The sequence below is a fragment of the Sphaerodactylus townsendi genome, linkage group LG04 (assembly GCF_021028975.2).
Source record: "Sphaerodactylus townsendi isolate TG3544 linkage group LG04, MPM_Stown_v2.3, whole genome shotgun sequence".
NCBI lineage: Eukaryota > Metazoa > Chordata > Lepidosauria > Squamata > Sphaerodactylidae > Sphaerodactylus > Sphaerodactylus townsendi.
In genome coordinates this window covers 95,865,579-95,892,764 of record NC_059428.1, presented here as the reverse complement: position 1 = coordinate 95,892,764, position 27,186 = coordinate 95,865,579, and the positions used below count along the sequence as shown (strand labels likewise).

The following is a 27,186-nucleotide window of genomic DNA, read 5'->3' as shown; positions in this document are numbered from 1 at the left end:
GTCTCTCAACAAATCCCTGAAATTTTGATGCTGCTAACCTAAAAACTGCACCTCCTGCCGGCCAAAAACTGAAAAAAAAACCCCCACTAAAAATACAAAAAACCACAAACAGGGGGTAGAGCTTTGGACATGTAAGGGGGGGGGGGGTTGAACCTGGGAACCCCTTCCCCTTACTTACATCCTTGCATTGTGCAGCATATTAAGGACAACAAAATTTGCTTTATAGCTTTACCAGGCAATGAGAATCTTTGTTCTTGCTTACATGAACTTTATAAAAGATGAATGTTTGGCTCAAGGTTTATTATTCGCAATGTTGCTGACCAATTTAAAGACAGAGAAATTCCACTTATTAACATACTTGCTTGAGCAACTTGCAACACCAGTGACTGATGAGTACTGTGGATGTGTTACTTACTTGAAAAAAGCAGTGCCAAACGTCTTTACCATTCACTGTGTCACTCATCACCAACATCTGGTTGCAAAACATTTTAGTCATCACACATGTCATTACTGCTATGCAAAATTAAAACCCAGGCTCTCAATGAACAACTATTCCAGGAGCTCTGTGTTGACAATAATTGAGTTGTGTTGATATTTTGAATGCTTACTGATTTATACTGAAGTCCATTGGATATCAAAAGACAAATGTGTGAGATGCTTTTATGAACTTTTTGTCACTATTGTGGAGCTTTTTGAAGACATGAATGCTTTGCTTAGTTGTTTATCATCATCATCATCATCATCATCATCATCAACAACAACAACAACAACAACAACATTTCTATACCGCCCCTCCCCTTCTGGGTTTGGAAGTCAACAAGATCAGGCATGACATTGTTTATTGCAGTTGCAAGGAAATGAGGTCAATCTTATTAAGCCCAAATCTGATGTATCTACATTTATTTCAAAGTTAACTCTGTTGCAAGTTACCGTATGTCTATTTCTGAGCATGTCTGAGCTGAGGATCTTCTTTTGATGGACATTCCAAATTGGGTGATAAAGGAAGTTGGGGTAGTGAAGGAAGAACTAATTGATCTACAAAATGACATCCCCACGTGGAAGCAGATGAAATATGACTTAGTTAGACATTCCTAGGAGTTTTCTATTCATATGTACATTGACTTTAGAGTGATGTGGTCACTGTTTCCAAGCACTCTGGCTACACTTATTCATTCAGCAGACCCTGGACATCACAGTGCTAATTTCTTATCAGCTCTGTCCACGTGTGCTAACAGCCATATACTGGACCTAACAATTCTACTCCCTGTCTTTAGGAGAATTATTTTAAGCTGCTCATTATTACATTTTATCTTTTAGTTACCTGCCTTATTCATTCCTTCAGTTTAAAATCATTTGAGTTTATGTTAGGGGACAAAATGATATCCCTTGGTACTAATTTTATATTTCTACTCAGTTATTCTATGGCTGTTTATGCTTCTCTTAAGATTTTAAATTATTGTATTCAATTCATACATAAAACACCCCCACAGCCAGCACAAACAACTCTCCCTGTTTCACACTTACATTTTGCAGTTTACGTTCACAGAAACTTCTTATGCACTGACTGTCACCAGTTTCCAGCATTTTTACTGGATGTTCTCTTTTAGTCCAGCTATTCCAGCTTCCCAATCTTGGCATGGAAGCTTCCAATACTAGCAACACCTATATACCTTTCCACTTTTTTTGTTCATTTCACTCTTCATCATTATATCTTTGACTATTAGTTGGCTATAATTGTTGGTATATAGTCATTACTACACTCTGCCCTGTCATCAGTTTAGGTGTAGAACATTCATGTCATACATCACAAACCGGATGTTTCTTGAGAATCAACTTTCCCTACACCAGTTTAAAGGCTACTCTGCAACCCCTTAGTTGTTTTAAGTGCCTGGCATTTTAGATCTATTTTGGTTCAAGTGCAGCCCATCTCTTACTCAGGCTTGACTTCTTCCAGACTTAAATCTAAGCTCTTCTTTCTAATCATCTGATCGGTTGTAACTTTGCAGCTCTGGCTAAGCATGGAACAGGTGCTGTTTCTGAAAATGCTACCTTGCAGTTGGTGGTGAACAATAACCTCTAGCTCAGGGGTCTGCAACCTGCGGCTCCAGAGCCGCATGCGGCTCTTTTGTCCTTGCACTGCGGCTCCACGTGGCTTGGGTCCTCTCAGCCTCCTTCGAAGAGTCGGCCTAAGGTTAATGGGAAAGAGTCCCTGTTCCTAGAGAGGTACAGCCCAAAACTATCCCAATCCACTTCCGGTTTCCCTGTCCTAGCTGCCTGGTTGGCTGATGCCGGTGATGATGGCCCAGGGCAGGGACAGAGCATTGCTGGTAGATCCTCTTGAACAGGTGAGTGGTGTAGGGCAGGAAACGGGAAGGAGTTGTAGGAGCGCAGATTTTCAGCGTAAACCTAACCTCAGTCCGCTCCACTTTAATGGGGGTCAGGGGTCGACCTTGCTTTGGGTGTCCTCATTTCCCCCTCCCCTTGGTCCTTCTTGGGGGGCAGGACCACTTGGGGGACCCCATCAGCGCCACCTTGGGTTGCAGACCCCCCCCCCCCAGCAGCCCCACTGAGCTTCACGGGCTTTCCTAGTGGATGGCAGAATATCATACATGCTGAGTCCAGGTGAGAAATACAATGTCAGCTTTTAAAGGAGTTATTACCTGCAGCCCTGCAAGGTTGCACCCATCGGGGCTGTTTGACGGGAAGGCGGCGGTGGGTGGGAATTGTTTGCTTCTGCATTGCCAAGGAGGGCAGGAGTGCATGGAGAAAGCCTTGCACATGGATCTTGGAAGGTTTACTTCAGAGTAAGCCAATGGAGGGTAAGCTTGTAGATTGTAGAAGGGAGGAAGTCCGGGATCATCCTCAGCCATGGTTGTCGTGGGTTGCCAACTCCCGGTGGGCAAATCCCAGGACATTTGGGGGTCAATTCTCAGAAGCTGTGGCTTTGGGGACCAGGACGGGGGCCATGCTCAGTGAGGAATATGGCTGTCGAGTCCACCCTCCGTGGCAGATATTTTCTCGGGGGGGGGGGGAGAAATTCAGCCCCCCAGAAGTTGACAACCCCATTAAAGGCACCAATTATTAATCCACCATCCAAGTGGAAAATGGGTCCAAATGGCTCTTTGAGAGTTAAAAGTTGCTGACCCCTGCTCTAGCTGAACTATGGTGACCTTACAGTTTTCAAGGCAAGAGATGTTCAAAGGTAGTTTGCTGATCTTTGCCTCCATGTAGGCTGAGAGTTCTGAGAGAAATGAGTCTGGCTCAAGGTCACCCAGAGGCTTCATGTGGAAGGGTGGAGAATCAAACACAGTTTTCCAGTCCATGGTTCTTAACCAATACACTACGTTGGCTCGCTCTCATTCATTCATTCATTCATTCATTCATTCATTCATTCATTCATTCATTCATTCATTCATTCATTCATTCATTCATTCATTCATTCATTCATTCATTCATTCATTGGTTTAATTTAATTTACCGCCCACCCCCAGAGGGACCTCTACTCCAACATTCAAAGGGTATCAAAAGGTGCCTGATAAATTTCTTTAGCTACTTCAAAGTTAGAGAGTCATGAGGCAGCTGACAATCATTGTTTGTTGACCACCATCTTGGAGGTTCTCTAAGCCAAGTGCCCTACGATGAGAGCAACTATTTTCAAACAGTTGCTCTTTGCAGATTCAGAAACAACGCCTCCTGCTCCAATTATGTACAGGAAAGGTAGAGGAAAGAGATTTTGCTTTAGTTTTATACTGGGAAAGCAGCAGGTGAGCACCAGAATAAACAAAGTAGGCATTACATAAGGGGAAATCGCTCCTACCTCTTCTAAACAACACATTGGCCTCCTGTAATCCAGTTAGTCTTTATAACATTAGTTTAATATGCATGGAAAATGCAGATTATTATACATGCACTTTCCAGTTGCCATGTCTTCACAATTAATTTTCTTATTATTATCTCTTGCTTCAGATTCAGATACCTTATTAGGCATATACAACATAGGGAAATATCTCTTGCTTCTCAGGTTAATGAGTGATTTCAGCCTCATCAAATGTCTTCACAACATAAACTTTGAAGAGCATGCAAAAATTAGTTTTACTAAAGAACCTGTCCTTCTCACATCCATTTTCTCTTTACAAAACTACAGGATACAGCGGGGGGGGGGGGGGGATCCCACCCCATCATTATCCAATCGATAATCTATTAATACTATCAACTTCAGCATTCTATTTTTAAAAATGCTGCACTACTAATTTTTAAAAGAACCCACTAATATACAAAACCACAAATGGCTTTCTTACATACATAAGCCTTTATTGGCATAGTCAGAAAAAAGTTACATTAATTGGGAACAATTGCATTAATTGGGAACAATTGCATGGATACATGATAAAAGCCCCATGGGGAGCACAACAAATACGTTCTACTGGGAACTCTCAACTATCTCCGCAATGAAATTGGCGATCTCTTCCGAGTTGTTTAACAATAGAGATAACCTAGTCAGATCAGGCAGCCCAGATTGGAAGAAAAATGTAGGTTGGTATATTTAGATCTGATGTTATCAAATCTGGTGCAGTGCAAAAATGGCTTTCTTAAAACATGAGCGTTTTTCGACATGTAAAAAACATTATTACCACTTAAGGTCTCAAATAAGATCACATTCAAACATGAAGTAGAAACAAATGCTTTGCATAAATGCCATGAGAAATTTAGGCCACCCCATTTCAAAATGAAGCCATAAATGTTATGTTTACATTTATAGCTCAGCAACTTCATACCATTCTACATATATTCAAAACAAGCCATTTTTAAAAAAAAATCAAAATGCAGTTATCTGCCATGACCCTAATTAATTGTACATTTCCATGTTTTCTACCTTCAACCTTATGTTAGTAACAAGTTTTACATCATCCAGTATTATTATTTATAATAATAATTAATCCCTATGAATCCTTTAAGAGGAGCATTTTGTTGTCTTGCACTGTGACACTGGAGGGTTTGTTTTAAACGACAGCTCCTGGAAAAAGTCTCACGCACCAACAGTAATGTGCCAAATACTGAGGTTCAAATCAAGAAACACTAATAATGTACCCAGTGTAGACTGCCAGTTAAAAGCACTCATGTATTTTCAATTTGTTTATACTGTGTGTAAACTAAGTCTTTCTGCTACAAGGGAAGGGGGGGGGGGGGAAGAGTAATTTTCACCAGTTCATCATTTTAAGTATAACTTCATATGTTGCACCTCCTCATTTAGAAGGATTTTCTTCAAGGTCTACAGCAGGACACTCTGGTCCACATGATGTGCAAAGTTCACAACATTTGGATCCAACCTCATATTTATGTACTATTTATTTGTTAAAGTCTCAAAGTGTTTAATGGAGTGAAACTGAAATGTATCTCTTTCATTACCTTTCTCTGCTGCTGTCTTTGTCAACAAGAGATTAGGCCTCACCAAGCAGATGGTATCAGCACCTTCCAGCCCTGCTAACTTTTGCTGGCCCTCAGAAGCCCTCCCCAGCCTTCTCACTGCCTTGCTCGGGCCCACAGAATAGCTACCAGACCTGTATTGTCAAGCATCAAATGGTACATGGCTAGGAGCCAAGGCAAATACAGCACTTTGTATAATACTTTAACACCCAAACCAAACAGACCATGGACTAATTTCTTCAAAGTACAGCACTGTTCTCTGAAATCATGCTGGTTAAGTGACTGGAAGCAGATCATTGGTCTCACAGCATCCTAGTTTCTGAACTTTCTAGGGTTTTATCAAGCTCTCCTGCTTCAGAAAAATATCCCTCTAATAACCAACTATCAGATTCCATTGGGGAACCAATAGCCTCCCCTCAAAACGGTCCATTGGTTCACTTACCGGGAAGGGCCCTTCTCCTGTGGGGCGACGTGGGTATCTTGGCTGGGTGATTCCCTTCCTTTGTCCAGAGAGGCAGGATGTTGATTTTTTTCACTTCCTGTGACGTCCCTGGACTCCATTTTGGTTCCCCAGAGGTCTATTGACAAAGCAGTCACCATCTCCTATGTGCCAGGGGTAACAGAAAGAATTCCAATAACATGCTCTAGATTTCAAACACAACTTTATTAAACATAGAAACTTTTATGTGCCATTTCTTGCTTTTTTAGAGGCTGACTGATCTTCGGGAGGGCCAAGATGCCCACGTCGCCCCACAGGAGAAGGGCCCTTCACGGTAAGTGAACCAATGGACCGTTCTCCTGGAGGCGACTTAGGGCATCTTGGCTGGGACCTCCCCGAGCAGTGTCCCTGGAACTTGGGTGGGGATGATCAGTCTCCGAATATGTGTTCTAAGACTCTTGACCCAAAGGCCGTTTCCGCGGCCGAGATAGACTGGATCTTGTAATGTCTGATGAAAGTCGAGCTGGAGGACCAAGTGGCCGCCCGACAGATGTCTTCCACGGGCACTTGTCTTCTGAACGCCGCGTTGGCTGCAGTGCATCGTGTGGAATGTGCTGTGATTCCCTGTGGGATTGGTATGTGTGCGGCCCTGTAGGCCTCGATGATGCACTGCCTGATGGTGCTACTGATTGTTGCTCTGGACATCAGTGCTCCCGTTCCAGGCGTCGCGATGTTGATGAACAGACCCTCGGTTTTCCTGATGGGTTCTGTCCGTCTAATGAACTCCTTCAGGGCCCTTCGCACGTCCAGGCCGTGCCACAGGACTTCCTTTGGATGAGATGGTTTAGGGAAGAAGGTGGGGATGATGACCTCCTGTCTGATGTGGAAGGAGCCGCCCACCTTTGGCAGAAAGGTGGGGTCCAGTCGAAGGACGACCCTGTCCTTGTGAAATAAGCAAAGGTTGGGGTTGACCGATAGTGCCCTGAGCTCAGAAACCCTGCGTGCAGATGTAACTGCAACCAGGAAGAGGGTTTTCATCCTTAGCCACTTAAGCGGTATATCGCGTATGGGCTCAAAGGGTGGCTTCGTGAGGGCCCTGAGTACCGTGTTGAGCTTCCAAGAGGGAAAACGATGAAGAGTCGGTGGTTGCTGTTGCTGCACACCCTTTAAGAAGCGGATGATGTCTGGGTGCCTAGAGATCTGGTGCCCTTGAGCTTTGGGCCATATCGTCGCGAGGGCCGCCACCTGTCTGCGCAGGGTCGCACTCCGGAGTCCCTTCTCATAGCCTGCTTGTAGGAACTGGAGAATCTGTGGAACCGAAGGTCTCACCGGGTCAATGTGAGCGGCTCTGGCCCATTTGACGAAAGCTTTCCACGAGCAGTTGTAGATGTTGGTTGTGGACGGCCTTCTAGAGGCCAGTATAGTGTCTGTGACCTTGTCTGAATAGCCCTTCCTCTTCAAAGCCTGCCCGGCTACCAAGCAGAACCTACCTTGAGGATTGGTGGTGGTGGGCGGTCCCTGGGACAGCATGTCTGGGGACTTCGGTAGGAGGTGAGAGATGCAGAGGGGCAATGGATAGTTGTAGAATTGAAGAGAACCATGAGTGCGTCTACCCAGAGGCCACTGCACGTTGCCACCAGGATGATTTCTGCCTGTTCTGCCCCTCCAGTTTCTTCAGAAGTTTGGGGATGATTGGGACCCGAGGAGGAGAGGCGGTTACCATAGTGAGGCCCTCGGGCCAATGAGGCCGAGGATTCAAGAGCATCTGTAGCTATCGCCCGAGGGGCATGGTAAAATCTGGTCATGAAGGGTTGGCAGCTGGTGGTTTTCCCCTGCTGCTAAGAGATCCACCTCCGGCCTTCCAAAATGAAGTGCGATCTGCTTTGAAGATCCTGCGTGTTGAGGATTTCCACTCTGCCTGAGGAGATCTGTTGTCGACTGAGCCAATCTGCCGCCCGTAGTTGAGGCTGCCTTGGATGTGTTCCGCTGTCCAAAGGATTGTAGGTGGGCCTCCGTGAGCCCAGGCCAAAGTACTCTGCTCGCCTCTCGGTGCAGGTGCTGAGGGATCTGGATCCCTCCTTTGATTGTTGGATGTATGCCTTTGCTGTGATATTGTCCGTCCCTCACCACCAGGACGCGTGTTTGGTACAACAGCTCCTCCCTGGAAAGTGGGGATTCAGAGGCCAGGCAAATTCGCCCACCCCTGGTCTCCCTAAAGGAATCAGTTGATGGGCAGTTGTGTCTCCATGGTGCGACCACTGATCTTGTGCACACATTTGCACTTGGCTGTAGGCCCCAGTACAGCTGAGGGCTGGCATCACATGAAAGAGCCTGTACCCTGTCCTGGGGCAGGTGTAGATCTTGCCCCCCGGCGCAGGTTGGATGACTGGAGTCCACCATGTGAGGCTTTGTCTTTGGAGTGACCTGGGTCAGGGTAAGAGCTTTTCGTCTGTCTTTGCCATCGATCAACCCAACTGGAATTGTGGTCGCAGGAAACCTCCTGCAGCTTGGTCTCCGCGTTAGCATTCTGCCCGCCCATTGCACCATGTCCACTGTGGATATGAACAATCCCATCAAGTTTCCTCAAAGCTAGTTGGAGTAGGGGAGGCCCTGCTGGCCCCATGGCTAAGGACTCTGGTCAAGCCCGTTGTATCGGCTTGCTGGATCTTCAGCTTGAGGCATGAAGAGGGCGCTCCGGGGACGTGTCTATCCACCGCCCCCCAGGTGTTCCCATCCCGTTGTGATGGGATTGAGGGAGCTTTTGGCCCAGGTTTATGAGGAAGCCATGTTTGAGGGTCAGGACTTCCCTGGGACTCCTGTCGAACCTCCCGCTGGGCTCCGTGATTTCCTAGAATCTTCGACCGAATCAAGATGTCGTCGAGGTAGGGATGGGCGATGTATTCCCCTCCTGTCCTGAGCTCCATGATGGGAAATGGCGAGGCGGACCTTGGAGAACACTCATGAGGGCCCGTTGCCATAACCCGAGCAAGGAGAGCTCTGTATTGGTAGTGTGCTCCCCCTGCTGTGAACCGTGAAGTACTTGGCGTGTGTCTTGGAGTTGATGGGAATGTGGAGGTAGAAGCCTCTGTGAGGTCTAAGCTTGACGATCAGCTGAGTCCCCGAAGTTGAAAGGCTTCTCCATTGATGGATCGAAGAGTTTCCATCCCTGAACTCTGTACAAGCGCATGTGCTTGTTGATGTATTTGAGGAGTTCAAGGATGGCGCCCTCCCGTTTTTCTTTGGCACGGCTGAAGAAGTGGGAGTAGACTCCTAAGAAGTCTCTCCATAGGTGGCACTTTTCGGTTCTATGGCTCTGATCTCCAGAAGGTGCTTGGATGGCTTGTTCACAATGTCACTTTGGAGTTTGTCCAGTCTGGAGTAGGCTGTTGGAGAAATGTACGGAAACAGTGGCTTTTGGCGTTTTTGCCAGCTCCAGGAGGAGGTAACCCGATCTCGATCACCTCCCTTGTCCATCGGTCTACAGTGGTCGCCCATCCACATTGCATCTTGATAGTAGAGACAGGCGCCCGCCGACCGGAATGCTTCGGGTGGTCAGCTGCGATTCTACTGGCCGGCCTCGGCTTAAAGGGAGCTGCCCAGCCTTGCCTCCAGGGCGGAAATTGGGACAGCAAAGGAATTTGCCCACGTTGTTTATTTAAGTGTTGCCAAAGTTGCCTTGTTTTCGAAAGGACTGGTGTTGATGATGTGTCCTCCGTCCATCTCTAGGGGCCCGAGGCAAGGCCCGTTGGGTTCTGAAGTTGGTGTGCGATCTGTAGGAGGGAGGAAGACGTGTCCCCTCTGATGTATCTTAGGTAGGGTCTTCCTGTTCCTTGTTGTCCTTTGCTTCAACTAGAACGTTGTCCAGCTCCCGTCCAAAAAGTCTGTTTCCGTGGAAGTCGTAGAGTGGCCACCACCTGTTTAGAAAGTGAAAGCCCGCAGCCTCCAGGAGCCGCCAAGAGCCACGCAGTGTCTGTGGGCCACCGTTGCCAGTCGCGCGAGCTGCAGGTCCCTGCCATCATCATGGCGTCGAAGGTGGAGTCAAGCTAGGTAAGATGTAGCAAGAGAGGACCCACTCTCCAATGCCCCCTCCCTGATCCTCTGATCCTCGGAGGATCATGTCCAGAGCCTCCTTAGCCACAGGATGGAGGCCACGAAAGCAACAGCTGCTGATGGTGCCAAAATCTTGGGTGGCCTGGGCTAATTTCTCGTGCGTCTTTTCTCAGGAGAGACATCTAAGTCTTGGGGCAGTCCGGGTGGGGTCCTCTTCAGGGACCTCCTCGCCAGAATCCCTTGTGTCACCAGCCCCCCTGACTGGAGAGTTTGCAACCGGGGCATCCACCATCAGTGTCTGCAGCAGCATGTGATGGACGTGCACTCGGGGACTGCGCACAGTTTCTTGAAACTGGACGGGGAGCCCCTATTGGAGCCTAGATCCGACTCACTCCCTCATGGATCCTCCTTTCCAAAATACTCTGGGAATGGACAACCCTCCTGAGGTTTTTCCTGCCTGGGGAAGATGTCCTCTTTCCCCCCGGGGCATCCCTTGATGGCTTTGGTGGTGGTCGGGGCTGGGGCTGGCAGCCGGGTCCTTCTGCATCAGCTGCATCCTGCAGTTCCAGGGCAGAGATGAGGTTCATTGGCCATTAGTGCAGAGGTGTTCTTGTTTGAAAAACCCTCATAAAAGCACTTCACTGGACTCTATGCGGGTCTCCTCGGAATCAGAGAAATGATCCGACTGATCCCCAATTTCCCCCCCCTCGCTGTATTCCTCAGAGAGGTGTCCCTCGGGGATGGCGAGGGATTCCTCTTCTACCCACGGGGCTGGAGGGACCGGGATGGGGACCCGGTGCCTCGATCGCCTGGGTTCTGGGGGGCAAGGGGGATCCGGCTCCTGCTCTTGCAGCTGTGGCTTTCCCTGCCCCCCATGGAACTCTTGTGATCTCTTCCCCTCATGGCCTCTCTAAAGAATCCCATACGAGTTCCCCGTGTGGAGAAAAGCCGTCTCTCCAGGAGCCAGAAACCGCCATGTTCACAGGCAAGTGGGAGCACCTCTGTCCTCCCCGGATGGGAGGTTGCTCTGCCCTCCTGGCGGGCCTGGGCATTGCAGACTTTCGCCCGCGCCTCTTTCCGGGTCTTGCCTGGCCTCCCAGACGTGTTGTTCTGGCCATCTGCCTTCGCCTCCCGTGCGGGCTTATGCCTGGGAGGGAGGGTTCCCGCCAGCTTCAGAAACCTCTCTCATTACGGCCACTGCATGTAGCCGGAATCATGCCGCTGACTGGTTGCCTGGCGCCGAGGCAGCTATCACGCGGCCGCGGTGCAGAGAGCAACGCCCACCAGCGGCCTCTACATGGAGAGTCGCTGGCGCTCCTGTGGGGCGATCCTCCCGGCAGCTCGTCCAAGCTGCGACTTCTTCTGCTGCCGGGACCCGTTGTCTCTTCCTCGCCGCCCGCCGCCGCTGCTGCTGCGAGGCTTCGCCGTCTTCGATGTTAGTTGCTCCGGAGCGCTGGCTGGCTCCGGAGTTCTTCTGGGCGGCTCCTGACTCCCTTTGCGGATGGCCGCCCTAAATCAACCCTCCGCCGCCCGACTTGCGGAAGGAGTCGGGCTGGGGTGAAAAGACCGGGTGGAAGCCATCTATGGCCGGTCCGGATGGGCTGAGAGAAAACAAGGAGAGACTCCGCGTTGGCTGGAGAATCCCTTTGCAATCCGGTGCAGCTGAGCTTAAAGCGATCAGCGCTGCACTCCAGATCCCTTGTTGCCTAGCTTCACAGAAAGCTATATAAAAAAGGCTAGAATTTAAAGGAAAAAACCTGCAAACTGGCTGCAAGCCAGTGAAAGACCTGCACTCTCTGCGAAGGCAGGAGAACTTCTGGGGAACCAAAATGGAGGCCAGGGACGTCACAGGAAGTGGAAAAAATCAACATCCTGCCTCTCTGGACAAAGGAAGGGAATCACCCAGCCAAGATGCCCTAAGTCGCCTCCAGGAGAATAGGTAGGTCGTCTACTGCAGCAAGAGGAAGAACAGGAAGACGGGCATCTGACTTACTAGCTGTCCACTTCTCCCATCCCCCTCCCCCTGAGCTGTATGGCAGTCCTTCCTGCCTTAGAAATTACCAGTAAAATCTTCAACTCCCCTCACCAGGGCACCAGGCTTCTATGTGTGAGGGGAAAGAAGAATTAAGCCCAAAATTAGTGTGCTGCCACTCTCAGACCCACTTTCTGCTATATCTACTGCAAGCAAGGCATTAATTGGGGTCATGACAGATGACTAGAATGACTCAGGTAAATAGTGCCCACCATTCTACAGAATGAGAGCCTTCCTTCTGCCCAAGAGCTAACAGTGTGACTGTGGGAATCACCGAAGCATCACAAGCGGTGGGCAAAGATTTTAAAATTTATGTTTCTCGCCGGGGTAGCTTAGTGGCAAGGTGTTATGGTTGGGAAAGCCGCCTGTCAGAATATGTACCTGTTGAGTCATTCCTGCTCCTTGCTGCCACTAAGCTACCCCGGCGAGAAACATAAATTTTAAAATAACACAGTAAAATGGAAATTCTGCAGCTGCAGTCATCAAGTGCTGCCAGGAAAAACACACACATCAGAAGTGCCTTAATTGGTTCAAAATGAGAAGAAATTACACTTGGATTAATTACCTTTCTGAAACCTATAAACAATGGGTGTTTCACTCAGAGTCTGATTAACATCTGAATGCGCATCCTACCATCAGATACAAAGCTGCCAGGAGACCTCCTGTGGGGAACTCTACATGCATCTGTTAATCTGGTACCTCCTCTGAGTTAGATACCAGTTCTTCTTTTCCCCATTTTGTGTTATTTTCTTTTCCTTTATTCTTTTGACTGATTGTACCAGTGGCCCTGTGGTACTACTCCACTTTCTTGTGAGGGTGCTCATAGTCATTTGTGGATTTGTCTAATCGATTATATGCAGAAAAGTCTCAAGAATCTCTAAATAGCAATGATTTTTTTAAAATGTTGAAGAGAAATACTCCTTAGATAAATTAATGTGAAGGTACATAATAGCCAGCACGCTTTCCCCTTTAGCACGTGTGAGGGTTTGGATGCACAAACTCTGTGACTGACTGAACACTTTCTGCCTGCAAAGGAGGAACACAATGATAAATGTGCTTTATATTTTAGGAGCAACTATGAATTACAAGTTGCAAGGCCAAACAGTGAGGAAAGATGGTACATAATGGCACCTATTCTGAAGACTCCTTTCTTCCTTCCCTGGTCAAACCGAAGTTTCAGTCAGCCTCCTTCCTTCAACCCACCACCATAGACAGACACAAGGTTATCACCAAGACGCCACATTCCACGTCAGATGCAAGAAGTGGACACTATTATCCACACAATAATTGTACTTCACTTAAGAAGTTCCGGATCTCAACCAAAGATCTCAACCCCGTGGAACAAGATAAGGATCTCTAAAACACTGTGGCATTCAACAGGAAATGGGAAACTATATATCACAATTAACTACAAGGAACAGACAACTCTTCAACAGGAGAGCTAGGAAGATTTACAATTATAACAGCTTACTTCCAGTCAGCCATACCAAAGGCAGCTTGAAGAGTGGCATATTATTAAGACCAACCAAGCCTGCACATTTAACACACAAGCTAAGCAGCAGACTAGCAGGAATTCATAAAGCAGACAGCTGATGGTAAAGCAACTGTCAAAAAAGGAACAGGCCAGCTATGCCAGGGTCTGCGCAATTACAGATTTAAAACTGCTCACAATGCCATCCTATGCGGAAATGCTTACAATCGGGGTAAGAACAAACCCAGGTCTTTTAAGCTGTCTTTCAACTACCACGGGAGACAGTTCCCATGTGGCTGGTCACACGGCATTCCCTATGCCACTGATACTCACTCTGTACTCGTGAGTGACATGTGGCTTTTTAACAACCTTCTGAGCGAAGCGATATCTACCAATACATTTCCCAGCTCCTGTTCCTATTATAAGAAAGTGGACTTCTGGTTTGGAAATGGCTGCTGCACTGAACAAGCCACTACTGGAGAGACAGGAGAATGGACAACAGGCACAGATGGGAGTGGCCAGAAGGGACATGACCCCTCTCCTAATGGAGGGAAACTTTTGTTTGCCCTTGTCTGAACGCTCCTGTTGGAAATTGGCCTCCATCAGCACAGTCAGAAACAATCACCACTGGGGCCATTTGGGCAAGGATGAACGGGCAGAAGGGAGCCCAGGCATCCTTATCAGTCCACTTGCTTTCTGTCCAGCAACTTGCTTGACTACTACCCAGCCCAGCCTGCCTACCTCCTTATCAGCATTCTTGCATTCCTCCCTGCCTGGTGGATGCAGTGGGCCCAGTCAGAGGATGCCAAGGCCAGGCCCTGCACCACTGGCTGAAACCTGCCCCTATCCTCATAGGCCTGCTCATCCCCCAGCAAAGCAACATTCTTATCAGTCTGCTTGCCTCCTGGGGAGACAAGGCCACACACTGCGTGACTTGCCTAAGCAGTGTAGCCCATATTCACATTCTCAGCTCCTGACGACACTAGCAGCAGTGTCCTTGCTAGCCTGCTCACTTCCTTTCCCTGGTGGAGGCACCCACATGTGGTTCTCAGTTCCCTATCAGCCCAACTCCTATGCTCACCAGACTACTATCTCCTGGGCAGAGTAGCAGCAAGGGGGGAAAGCGCCCGGTGCACCAGCATGTCCTCCACCCCACCCAGAACATTCCCGCCACACCCCTGGAATGCACTCGCCACACCCCTACAGGGGGTGCGTCCCCACCCTTTAGAGCCAAGTGTCTGCTCCTGGGCCAGGAAGACATGAAGGCTACTGGCTCACCACGATACTCTCTGGGGATGATAACAGCCAAAAACGGGCCCCACAATGGAGATGAAAATAAGTCCATCACCATGCCATCCAACAGTGTCTCTGTCTCCACATCCTCTGTGTTCTCATCCCAGGACCCAGGCAGTTGTCTGGAGGTCAGCAACCCCCAACCCCCATGAAAACAAGTTGTCCAGTGTGTGTGAGATAATTCTCCTTTCTCTAAAGATAGCTTGTCGCCATCTCACTCACTGTCTCATGCTGGAAACAGAGCAAAATGGCAGGCAGGGGAAAAAAGGTTGAGCAGACTTCACTGCTGAAGCTGCCTGCTCTGGTGTCCACTGGTTGGCTTCGATTAGACTCTGGCATTTAGAGTTTCCAACTGATTTGGAGAAAATTACGCTGTCTCTTATCTGAGGCTGAATAGCAGTTTGCCCTGCAGCAAATTCCAGATAATGTGAGGCGTAAAAAACTTCAGTTGTCTGTATCCACATATTATACTGCTATTAAAAAGACCTGATGTTTTTCTCCAGACTAGCTGGCAGCTCTATCGCCTTCTATTTCCCACGTTCTCAAGAACAGCAATGTTGATGGAAACTCCCTCCACAACATTTTTGCAGTGGGAAGACTCAGCACCAGGAGGATTATAAATGAAATCGGTGATTTTTAGGGGGGTTTGTTTTTAAAGTTGGATCACCAATGAGCTGTTTCAGAGGAGCAGTCATGTATGCCACTGACAGCTTGGTAATTAAAGATTGGAGTAATATGGTTTCCACAACCCATTCCAGTCAACATCCTGGCTGCAGCATTCTGTCCTAGCTGAAGTCTCCAAACACTTCAAGAGAGCATTGCAATAATCTAATTTAAATGTAGCCAGGACATATACCACAGTAGCCATACTTTTTCAACTCAGGAAAAGCCACAGCTGGATAGCCAGTTGAATGTGGTAATAAGTATTTCAGGCTACAGCTGCCACAAGCTTTTCCAACAACAGCACCCCCAAACTACAGTCCTGTTCCTTTGAGGAATGGGGATCCAGAACAGGTGACACCTTAAGACCAGGGTCATATCTTGCACTGACCAGTAACACTTCTGTGTTGCTGGGATTCAGTTCATTGGGATTTGGCTCACACCCACTCCAAAACTGCCTCTAGACACAGATACAGCCTCTTTAGGATCAGGTGGAAGAACAAGAGAAGATGAGTTTGGATTTATATCCCCCCCTTTCTCTCCTGTAGGAGACTCAAAGGGGCTTACAATCTTCTTGCCCTTCCCCCCTCACAACAAACACCCTGTGAGGTGGGTGGGGTTGAGAGAGCTCCGAAAAGCTGTGACTAGCCCAAGGTCACCCAGCTGGCATGTGTGGGAGTGCATAGGCTAATCTGAATTCCGCAGATAAGCCTCCACAGCTCAAGCAGCAGAGGGGGGAATCAAACCCAGTTCCTCCAGATTAGAATCCAGAAAAGCTTGGAGTTGTCCAGCCACAATTAGTATTATGAGGGCATATAATTGGGGTTAACAAGAATTTATGGCACGAACTTTGATCAATTAAGAAAAAGTGCTCTATAAATATTGTATGTAGATATTAAGAATTATTTTGGGAAACAAATGATCCCATAGTAGGCATTTCAAAAAGGCTAACAATCCCCTTTCTGTGTTTTGGATATGCCCCTAATCCTACTGTCATTGGAACTCATTTATCCTGAACAATGGAGAACCTCGAGTAGTATTTGTAGAATTAACTGTAGTAGCAACTTCTAGTTTGTATCATTAGCCAGCTTATTTGTGACAATTGTAGAAAAGTCTGTTGAAATAAAGACTTGCTTTGTGCTTCCAATATATTTTAAAGGCAAAATGATGGTAGTGGAGAACAAGAGAAGGGAGTTCGAAGCAATGGCATGAGGTTATTTTCTAATTCAGGCCTTGACGAATCCCAGAAACCAAGTTGCCATAATAGTTAGAGGTTTCACTGGGGTTCACAGTATTTTAGCAATAATTTTAGTGTAGTATCTCTCAGCAGTTCTCAGGGGATGTACAAAGGGACAGATCCAATCAGTTTGTTCATGGATGGAAGGAAGGCAGGAAGGCAGGCAGGCAGGCAGGCTGGCTCTTGGCCCACCAAAAAGGCCAAGTTTGACATCATGGAACCTGCACAAACAAAAGGGGCTCTAATAATGAGGGAAATTGGCCAATATTGAACAAAAATCATGACTGGATCCAACCCAAAGCTTGGTTAACATCAGAATGTTTTGTTATTTTTGCCAGACATGAATGAAGTTTTTGACATTGCTTGTTTGCACATAAACAACTTGGCACCATTCAGTGGTGGTGGATGAATTCATTTATTCACTTGTTACTTGCTATACTGGTTACAACATTCAACTAAATGCAGCTTATTAAAGTAATAATGGAATTATGAGAAACTAGAGAGAGGTTATGGCCAATTCTATGATAATAACAATCAGAGTTAGCATTATATTTATGTACTACAACACTTCTGTCATAGCATTAATATAATTAAAAGAAACTGAAGAATTTGAGATAACCAATTTTTAAAATCACTGCCACAATGAAAGATAATCAATACATGACACCCTAAAGGTTAAAAAAAACATCTAATTTCAGATGTTTTGGTTGGTTCCTATAGCAAAATAAAATTTGTCAAGCTCTATCCTGAGGACCTCTTCCATCTTCCACCATGTTTTCTTTCAATTTGCCCATTTTCACAAATGTCACAGGGCCCAGTTTCACACAGGTACTTGCCAAGAAATGGTACTTCTCAATAATGCATAACAATACACTGATGTTCATAAGCCTGAGTTCTGGGACAGAGTAGTGGTGCCGCATAACCATGAACATGTGCAATACCATGGGACAAACAGCAGCTCTTCTTAGTAGGTGTAATATTCAGAGTAAAAAACTAAACATCTCATCATGGCATAAACCTACTTACATGGCAGCTATTTGCTTTGTAGAAAAACACACGGGACCAGTTCTTGTATGTATTAACATTGTACTGAAGATATTGTTAGATCTTTGCATTGCCGCCAGCTTAGATTCCACACTATACTCTACTTCAATTGGTTTTCGTGGTTCAAAAAACAACCAACATTTAAGATTAATGATAAAACTAGATTAGACACTAGGAGATCAGTGATCAAATACATGCTAATAGAAGTTGAGGTCCATTCAGACCTGGGCTATGTGTAGGAGGGGGACTGTGTGTTCAATGTTTTTCCTCCTGGATGAATCCGAATCCTCACTTGTGTTGTTAGCCTTTAAAGTCACAAAGTCCACCTAACAAAAGTATGGGGACTAGTTTCCATTAGCAAAACCATGTGATAAGAGGAAGAGTCCTCTTAAAGATCAAAAATTGATTAAGTGACAGGAAGCAAAAAAATAGGGATAAATGTGCCATTCTCACAACAGAGGGAAGTGTGCACTGGCAATTCACAAGGATCATTACTGGGATTTGGGCCATTTAATCTGTTCATAAATGCTTTGAAATTGAAGGCGAGCACTGCAAGTTTGCAGACCAATACTAAATTATTCAGGATAGTAAAAACAAGGCAGATTGTGATGAGTGAATGGGCAAAATATGGCCACTGAAGTTCAACATGCGTTAACTGCAAGATGATGCATACTGGAACAAAAAACATCCTAACTAAGGTTTTAAAAACTAATATACAAATAAAACCAGAGGCTTTTATTTTGGGGCTCATGAACAGACAGCTTGAAAAAGCATGGAACTTTGTTTCTATACGTGATAATGTTACTCCGTGGAGCAACTTTGGCATGCTACCTTGCTTCCGGCAAGAGGGATGCCAGGAGACAAGAGGCTGAATTAATTAATAAGTTTTATTCAAACCGACAAGGGAAAAGGGAAGAACTGCACAAAGAAAATCAGCCCTTTTTTTTACAAGAAAGGGCTAAGAATACATCTCTGTTCAAAACAAAACCATAAATCTCGCACATCTCATGACAAAGCTTTATACTTCAATGTAACACTTCCCAATTAACCATCTGAAAGTTTCTCTTTCATTCCAGCTATCCTGACCCTGTGTAACATATCACTTTAGGGAATGTTGCTAGATCTCAGTGGTTCTTTGAAGTTCTGGGGCTGGTACAAGAAATCTTCAGGCAGGCACTTAATTCTTGTAGACAACTAAGCATTCTCTAAAACATTGTTTGAAGCAGAAGCTTATCAGCTTCCAAGGGCACGAAGACCACATTTCACTCAATTCATAATCAAGAGTATAGAATAATACAAATTACACAAATATATAAAATCATACATATCATGGCTATTCCCTAAGACTGTGTAAATTCTAATACATAACCTATTTAAGCAAAGTTTGATCTATCTACAGCAAATTAATGAGCACCCTTAAACATTACATCAGACCCTGTTAGCAATAATTAATGGCCTGCACCTGGTACTCTTGGTTTTTCTTCGAAGGAGTTATTGGTCAGACAAAGGTTAAGGGTGTAAATCAAGGCTTATTCATTCGGGGTTAATACTCTTGGTAAAGTATAGTGTGTATGCATGCTTTGCGTGGCCTGAGTTAAAGCCAGAAAACTTTGGCCCAGCCGCAAGGGTTTCTGGACTGTATTTTACTTCTGTCACTACAATAACAGCAAGAATATTATAAGCGCACAAACAAAAAACTTCATTTATACCTACAACAGAAGAATGACTTATGAAGCTGTTGGTATTGGCAGAGATGGCTAAACTTACATCATTGATTAGAGAAAAGAAATTATTTAAATTTTTTAGATAACTGGAAACCAGAGGTAGACAGTTTTATCTGTTTTGTACAGCAGAATAAATGAATTGGTGACTTGTGGATTTGAAGGACAGAGGGTCTGCAGCTCAATCCAGAGCTGTCAGATGGGTTGGGACAGTGCTGCTGTGGTGCTATTCCACCCACTCCAAAGGACTTTCCCATGGAGCAGGAAGCCTGAAAAAGTAGTTTTAAAATTACTTACCTAAAACTCCCCCATAGGGGAGAATAGTGATACAGCATGAAAATCGTATCATGTTATCTGCTGGCGATTCTGTTGACACACAGGGTCTGACCAGCCTCTAGAGGCCAACTAAGATCGACCCTGCCCCTCAGAACACCCCCACCATGCCAATGCAGCTGTGGAAGATGGGAGCGCCAACACAAGGGCCAGGCGCCACAGCGGGCTGTCGCAGGGTGCTGCATCAGTGGGCACCAGAGGATTTGCCCTTCCACCAGGGTAAGTGCCTGGGGAGGATATTTCCATAGGTGTAAGCCTGCATCTCTTCCCGTGGGAGATTTTGCCCCCGCCTTCTGGACTGGGTTGCCCAAAAATAAATACAATAGAGAGAAATGTAATGTTTATTAGTAATAATAATTAAGAACTAATTGTATAAATGTAACTAGAGAGCAAATATTAATCTTTTAAGTGTGTTTATACTTGGTATACATGAAATCAAGAGCTCTCCCTTTTTCTTCGTTAAATGTAATTTGTATTTCTTTTCCTGTTTTTGTTTGTATTCAAAGTCTTAACTTTGAAAAATCTATTTTTTAAAAAAATCCTAATTTTTAACATATGTTTATATATTGATGGGACATGACCTGACTGAAACTGAAAAAGATGCTAGAGTTGTAGTGGTAGTGGAAAGTTCAATGCAAATATCAGCCAAGCTTGTGACAGAGATAAAAAGGCACATTCCATGAAAGGAAACTTTAGGAGACGGATTGAAAACAAAACTGCCAACAATATTATAATTCTGTTGTACAGAGCATACTCCCTCAATTAGAATGCTGTGTCCGGTTCTGGTTGCCATATATCAAAAGGGATACTGAAGAGCTGAAAAAAGTACAAAGGATGATGGCCAAGGTGATTAGGGAGTTGGAGCACTTTTTCTTTGAGGAAAGGCAGGAAGGTCTGGTATTTTTTGCTCTAAAAAAAAGACAGCTAAGGGGCGATATGAGAGAGGTTTATAACATTATGCATGTGGTGGAGAAAACAGATACGAGGAGGGTTTTTTCCCCAGGTTTCCTATAATGCTAGAGCACCCAGTGAAGTTGTTGCGAAACAGGTATAGAATAGGCAAAAGGAAACACTTCGTCACTCAACAAGTAGTTAAACTGTGGGACTGTTGCTTGTGGATGTAGAGATGGCTTTAAAAGGAAGTTAGACAGATTGGTGGAGAAGAGGTCATCCTTCCTGGCTTCAATATGAAACAGGCCCCTATGCAGTTTTTTGGCCAATTTTAAACATGTTGGAGACCTCTCATCATATTCTTGCACCACCTTACTTAGTTCCATCTTTGTAAAATCCACTTGTATGTTAAGAATGAACAGCACAGTGGCTTGCATGCAGCCGAACACTTCCACACAGGTGGAAATTTCTCCTTGAGTGATGCTTCCCCCCCCCCCCCGCTTCTCCCATAGCAGCACCCTTCAGTGCTTTAACTATATTAATTTTATTTCATCAGTAATACGTTAGCATATGAAGGAACAGACCAGGCAAGACTTTAACTCTTTTCACAGCTGCAACTTGGTATGCTTGTGAAATTCTCGTGGGATACAGTGGGGTTACCTTTCAATAACATTTCACAAAAAATGTAGATCATATGAACATTCTATTTATCTACCATAATTATTTAAACATGGTTTAACTGCCCAGTGCACTTGACTGTTCTGTAACCACAAGTGTTCTGCACAAATATGCAGGGGAGAGCGTACAGTCATACATAAAGAGCTGACAACCGTGTGTTAGTTGCTCATATGAAAAAAAACGCCTTATCTATACATCAGGGAAGTATAAAGAAATTTCAGGTCAAAATCTTCACTAATTTTCAGTGAGTTTGTACTTTTACAAGATGCATTTAATACAAATTAGATAAGGTGTCTGAGTTTATACATGACACATTGGAAACTTCATTCTTTTTCATGTAATAATGTTTCTACTGCCCTCTGCTGCCACTACAAGATTTATTTCAACAGCTGCTAAAAAAAACAGCCTGGGAGATTTGCCAGCCAACTCAGACAAGCATTTCACTAGAACAGTGGTTCTCAACCTGGCTGTCGGGACCCCTTTGGGGGTCGAACAACCCTTTCACAGGGGTCACCTAAGACTCTCTGAATCAGTGTTCTCCATCCATAAAATGGATAAATGTTAGGGTTGGGGGTTACCATAACAAGAGGAACTGTATTAAAGGGTCGTGGCATTAGGAAAGTTGAGAACCACTGCACTAGAACATACAATCATTTGCACAGAAGCCAGGAGCTTGCCAGAAGTCTTTATAAGAAACATGGTATTCTGTAAAGAAGCAGGTGACAATATAACATACAGCAAGAAGCACTCAATAAATATTTTGTAGTTTCTTTTGGGGATCATTCAGTTAGTAAAAAATATTTTGGGGAAGCATTTAACCTTGGGTACCTTGGCTACTCTGGAAAAACTAAAGTAAGGAACTGTTTAGAAATACTTTCCCACAGCGGCAATAGTTCTAGGAGTTCAAATATACCAGTACGAAAGATGTAACTTATTTTTGTGTGAAGTGGTTAACTGTAACAGTTACTTATTGGTCCATCTCTCTCTCCAAAACTATTTTTGTGGCACAGCACAGACACACAGAGTTCCTTTTAAAAGGTTTAACCACCAGTTTCAGATAACAGAAGGAGAAAGGCAATGAGGAATGGCAGTAGGTTAGAGGGATAAATAAAACACTTTTCAGAAGCATGGTCTCCTGGCAGTAAACATTCCAGGGCATGGCTCCCTTATATACAAATTGAGAACAAAGACATAGAGGCAGGCGACTGATTTTAAACGACTACAGTTTTTCAAAGTTTTTTTCCTTTTGTGAAGATACAGCAGGAAGTTTGCAGTCCAGGAAGATTTAGCACATATCATGGAGAATACATACTGCAGAAAATGTCATTGAAATTACTGCATTTTTGAAGTTATTTTCAGAGCACTAATGAATCAGGTTCATAGGAGCCCTAGCAAACCACTGCAAGAAATAAAGCTTTGCAAATATGTACGACATATAACATGCTCTGCTGCGTGCAATAGGAAGAAATGCAGTTATTGAACCTCATCATGTTTTCCCATCATGGTCTCATTTTCATCATGGTCTCATTTTCTTTTGCGTGGGTCACCATAAGTCAGCTGCAACTTGACTGAACTTCATATGCACACACGGAAAAAAGAAAGTGCTGCATTTTTTCAGCTTGGAGTACAGGAGTGGGGCGGGAGAAGAGAAAGCACTATGGTTACTGGTGGGAGTGCCATAAGTAAACAGGCTGGAGGAAGGAAGGTAGGCTGGCTTGTGTACTTGCCATTTGGCAGTTCGCTTGGGGGCAAATGCTGTTCCCTGCAGACTGCCAGGCAAGTGGCAAACGGCCAGTCTGAAATACGAATAGGCATTTACACTGCAAACCCAGCAAAACTTTTAGCTAACAAGGCACTGCACACAGAGAACGTCTGTGGGCACTTGCTTCTAAAACCCTCAGGGCTCTACAGACCCAACTTTTACACAAATGTTGAGACCCAGGGAGTCACTGTAAAAGTGAAAGAAACTAAATCATGATAGTTTTAAAGCTCCAATGAACAGAGCAGGTGAAAGTGAAGGATACGATCAAGACACTTAAGTTTCAGAATCTCCAATACCGAAGAGCATTTTCAGAATATGAAGAGTTTCCGAAATTTCTGGTTTCACCACAAATACGTCTACCAAAAGCAGCACATAGACAGCTTGCAGTCCCACGCAACATAAGAGTCTCACAGAGTTTGATGCCAGATTAAGCAAAATGCACAGACTCTCATTTCAACTTTCTTGTAACAAGAAAATAAAATTTCTAAATATTATTCAAGCATAATTATCATCTAATATTTGAGACAACAACAGTCATATTCAGGTTGGCATTCTAAATCACAAAAATTGGCATATGCAGTAAAATTTAGCTACCTGTTAAATCAGGCATCACAGGACAAAAAATAAAGTTTGAGAATTGTTCAAAGGATTTTTCATCAGATCTAGGCGACAATAGCACGAGTTCAACTAATCCACTATAGTCTGTTCCACAGAAAGATGATAAATAGGTCAGTTGGAGGTGAAGCGTCAGAGACAGCTGTATTAGAATATAGTCCCAAACAAACATGAGAATTATTCATTTTTGTGCATTGCCTTTGTCAAAACCAATATTTTGTGCATTATTGAACATGGTACTTTGATACAAGAGCATTTATACCAAAATGTATTTTACTTTCAAACGGATGGAAGGAGCAGAGTTAGGTAGGCACTAAGACCAGGCAGAACATTCTACAGCAAAGAAGAATTGGTATGCTTTGTTCTGTCATGCAGGAATATTCAATCTACTACCACCTTTATGTGGAACAGAGAATACTTCCATGCAAACTTTCATTTTGACATCTTCAGGAATACAGTGATAGATCTAATAGAAAGTTCCACAGTATAAAATTAAATCTGATCTCTCGATCAGATTGTAGGCTACTTCTTTGCACAGCAAGAAATCCAGATTCTTACTCTGTCTCCTATATGTGCAGATTTAAATTATACTTCAAAAAACTTGATAAACTTGGAACCCTAACCATGTCTTAGCAGCTCATACTTGAAAATCTAACAACCAATCCTAACAATCCTACTGTTGAATAGTTCTTATAAATGCACTAACAGCAGCCACCATCGTTCAGGGATCAAATTGAAAGGGCAAACTATATAGGAGGATAAAGAAATAAGATGACAACACACTAGCTTTTGTTGGAGTTTTACCACAGCACACATAGCCATCACCTCTTCTATGGGAACTAAAAAAGGGCAAAACAAGACTGGAGGGGAGGCAGCAATTGGAAGGCTGAGCATTCTTGAAGGACAAGTCTCCCATGAAGCCATGTGGTATAATAGGTCAGACATTTAAGAGCTACAGGGCAAGCATGCTCACATGTGTAGACAACCTAAGATCTTTCACTGAATCAATGGCATACCCTAACACAGAAAGACATTGGGAAGGCAGCAAATAGATACTCATGAGTATAAGCCTTGCTGATAAGGTTTCTACTAAAGTTTTAAAAGAGTCTTCACCCCATCAAATACACAGATTATTCACCTCCCTTACTTACAGAAAATCTAACAATTTCCACCAGCCAGAAGTGCCGAGAATTTTTACAGAACACGTGCAAATGTTAATCTGTAAGTCATAAAAGACAGCCAGTGACTCTGCAAGGCTTAATGCTGACCTTGCAAGTTTAGGTTAAACATGAAGGCACATTTTGACAGAGTGAAGCAGCAAGATTTCAACACAAGTAGTGTCTACAGATGCAAACCACTGTGGGGGATAATGTCCATTTGCTACCAGAATGATATAGCACACTGTGACTTTTTTTATTTCACTGATCAATGCAGATTGTTCCAAGACAAAAATGTGAACTGAAACTAAAGATATGAGTTTTCAGATAACATATTGCTGTCATATAATGCCATGTTAAATGCCTAGTATTAATGCTGCTTTTATAAAGTCACTGACAAGTGAGGTACTAAACAGATGGGAAGGGGATCCATACCTATCTAGCAATGTATGTGACACAGTCCCTCTGCCATAATTCTCCTTCAGTGGCCAAAATTCCTAGCTTACAGCCACTTCTCTGATGCCACTTAAAGTGCTTCTATATCACCTGCCAGAAGCCCAATACTAGTATTTGCTCAGCCTTGGAAGCGCTGTAAAAGGACAAACTAGTTCCCAACATTAACAGTGTATTGATACGTTTGAATTGCCCACTGTGTTTCAATAGCACATAAAGCATAACATGTCTAAAGTCAATTAACAAGCCATAGTTTACATGTATTTCCAGGAATGAAGTCTTCTAGATATTCTTCCAAAGCATTACATTACAAGCATGTAGAGACAACCACCCTCAACTGGAAATGTAGATGCTCCTGAACATCAGACTTTATTGAAAGAAATCCATGTTGGATTTCTGTCAGTAGAGTCTGATATTCAGGAGCATCAACAAACTTTTCAGAAAGAAAGTAGTGGGGTAAGGTAGATGGGACATGTATAATTTGCATGACGGGTATGTGAGAGAAGAGATGCTTCAACAAGAAAGCCAGAATCAGTCTTAGCCACGGCTGGTCCTGACAGAGTGGGAGAAAACGTAATGCTCCATTCCCATCTCTAGCATTTCAAAAAGACAAATAGGTTAAAAACAGCAACCCTACCTCACCACCAAACCCATGCGGGGGGGGGGGGGGAGCAGTGCCAAGGCACAGCGGCTGAGCCCTGACTTCCGTGGCCAGCCACGAAGCAGGGAGGAGGGAGGGCAGACAGAAGGAAAGAGAGCCAGGCCCAGAGATGACAGGTCCCGAGCCGGGTGGAGCAGGGCCGGCCAGTGAGCTGGCAGCCCGGCGGGGAGGGAGCAAGACGAGTCCAGAGTGGCAGTGGGCAGAAAACGAAAGAGAGAGAAAAAAGCAAGCAAGCTGGAGGTAAGCGCCAGAGAGAAGAGGGAAAAAGAAGAAAGAGAGGAGGTCACAGAGCTTCGGAATAGAGAAAAGAATCTCGAACTTCGTATTCGCATACGGAAAGTGGGTTTCAAGTAGAACCGGGACACGCACACACACACACCAGGAAAAACATTCAGCATAAAAGGGGGAAATAAAAAAGCAGAGGTACTACCCAAACAACCAGGCAAGAAGGAGGCTAAAGGAAGGAAACCCCAAACCTACCGGGCATTTAAACGCCCGCGAAAATGAGAACAGAACGGGGGGGGGGGGGGGGGGGGAGGGTCAGTTAAAGAAGAAAAGAGGCTCCAGACCCTGAGATTGGGGTGTGGGGAGAAGCTGGCAGGTCCTCACTGCCCCATAACCAACCAACCAACCAAACCCTCCCCCCCCCACACACACACCTTCCTTACCTTCTTTCTCAGCCCGGGCCGCGTTCAGGACCAGCGCGATGAGCAGCCGTAGCGCCGCTCCGAACCAGGGACTCTCCGCCTCGGGAAGGGGAGACCCGGAGGAACGGGAAGACGCTTCCCGCTTCGGCGCCGTCGTTGCCGCCATCGCGCCGCCGCCGCTTCTGCCTCAGAAGGTTGCGAGGGTTCCGTATCCGCCCGCGAGGCCCGCAGGGTGCGCGAAGAAGCGGTTCTCGCGCCGCGTCTCCCCTCCCCCGGGCGCGTGCAGGCGCCGGCCACGGCAGTAGGTCGAGCGCCCGGCGCGCGCACATCACACGCCCTCCCTCCTTCCCCTCGCAAAGAGCACCGGGGGGGCGGACCAGCTACTTCCCACCCACGCCGCCATCTTTAGCAAGGGCAAAGGAGGTTCATGTTTTCATAAAGGGCGTCTTTATGTCTGTTGGCTGAAGATTCATATTTTAATGCTTTATTTCTGTTGGCCGAACCGTTCCGATTTCGATAATCCCGCTCTCTCTCTGAACACAGAAATATACATCTTTTTCAGGATTTGCCAGTAGTGGACGGGCTTAGTGTTTTTTAACCGGGCTGGCCACTGTGGCC

At 45.3% G+C, this 27,186-nt stretch overlaps 1 protein-coding gene across 2 annotated transcripts in view; it reads right to left on the bottom strand.

Annotated features, from left to right (window-relative positions):
* The window catches only part of TMEM131 (transmembrane protein 131), a 110,911-nt gene extending 84,018 nt beyond the window's left edge, over positions 1–26,893 (bottom strand). For both annotated transcript variants that reach the window (XM_048493839.1, XM_048493840.1), the window contains exon 1: positions 26,590–26,893. In XM_048493839.1, coding sequence (XP_048349796.1) covers positions 26,590–26,734 — 145 coding nt within the window. In that variant the 5' untranslated portion in view covers positions 26,735–26,893. The remainder of the gene's footprint in view (positions 1–26,589) is intronic.
* Between the last annotated feature and the right edge of the window lie 293 nt (positions 26,894–27,186).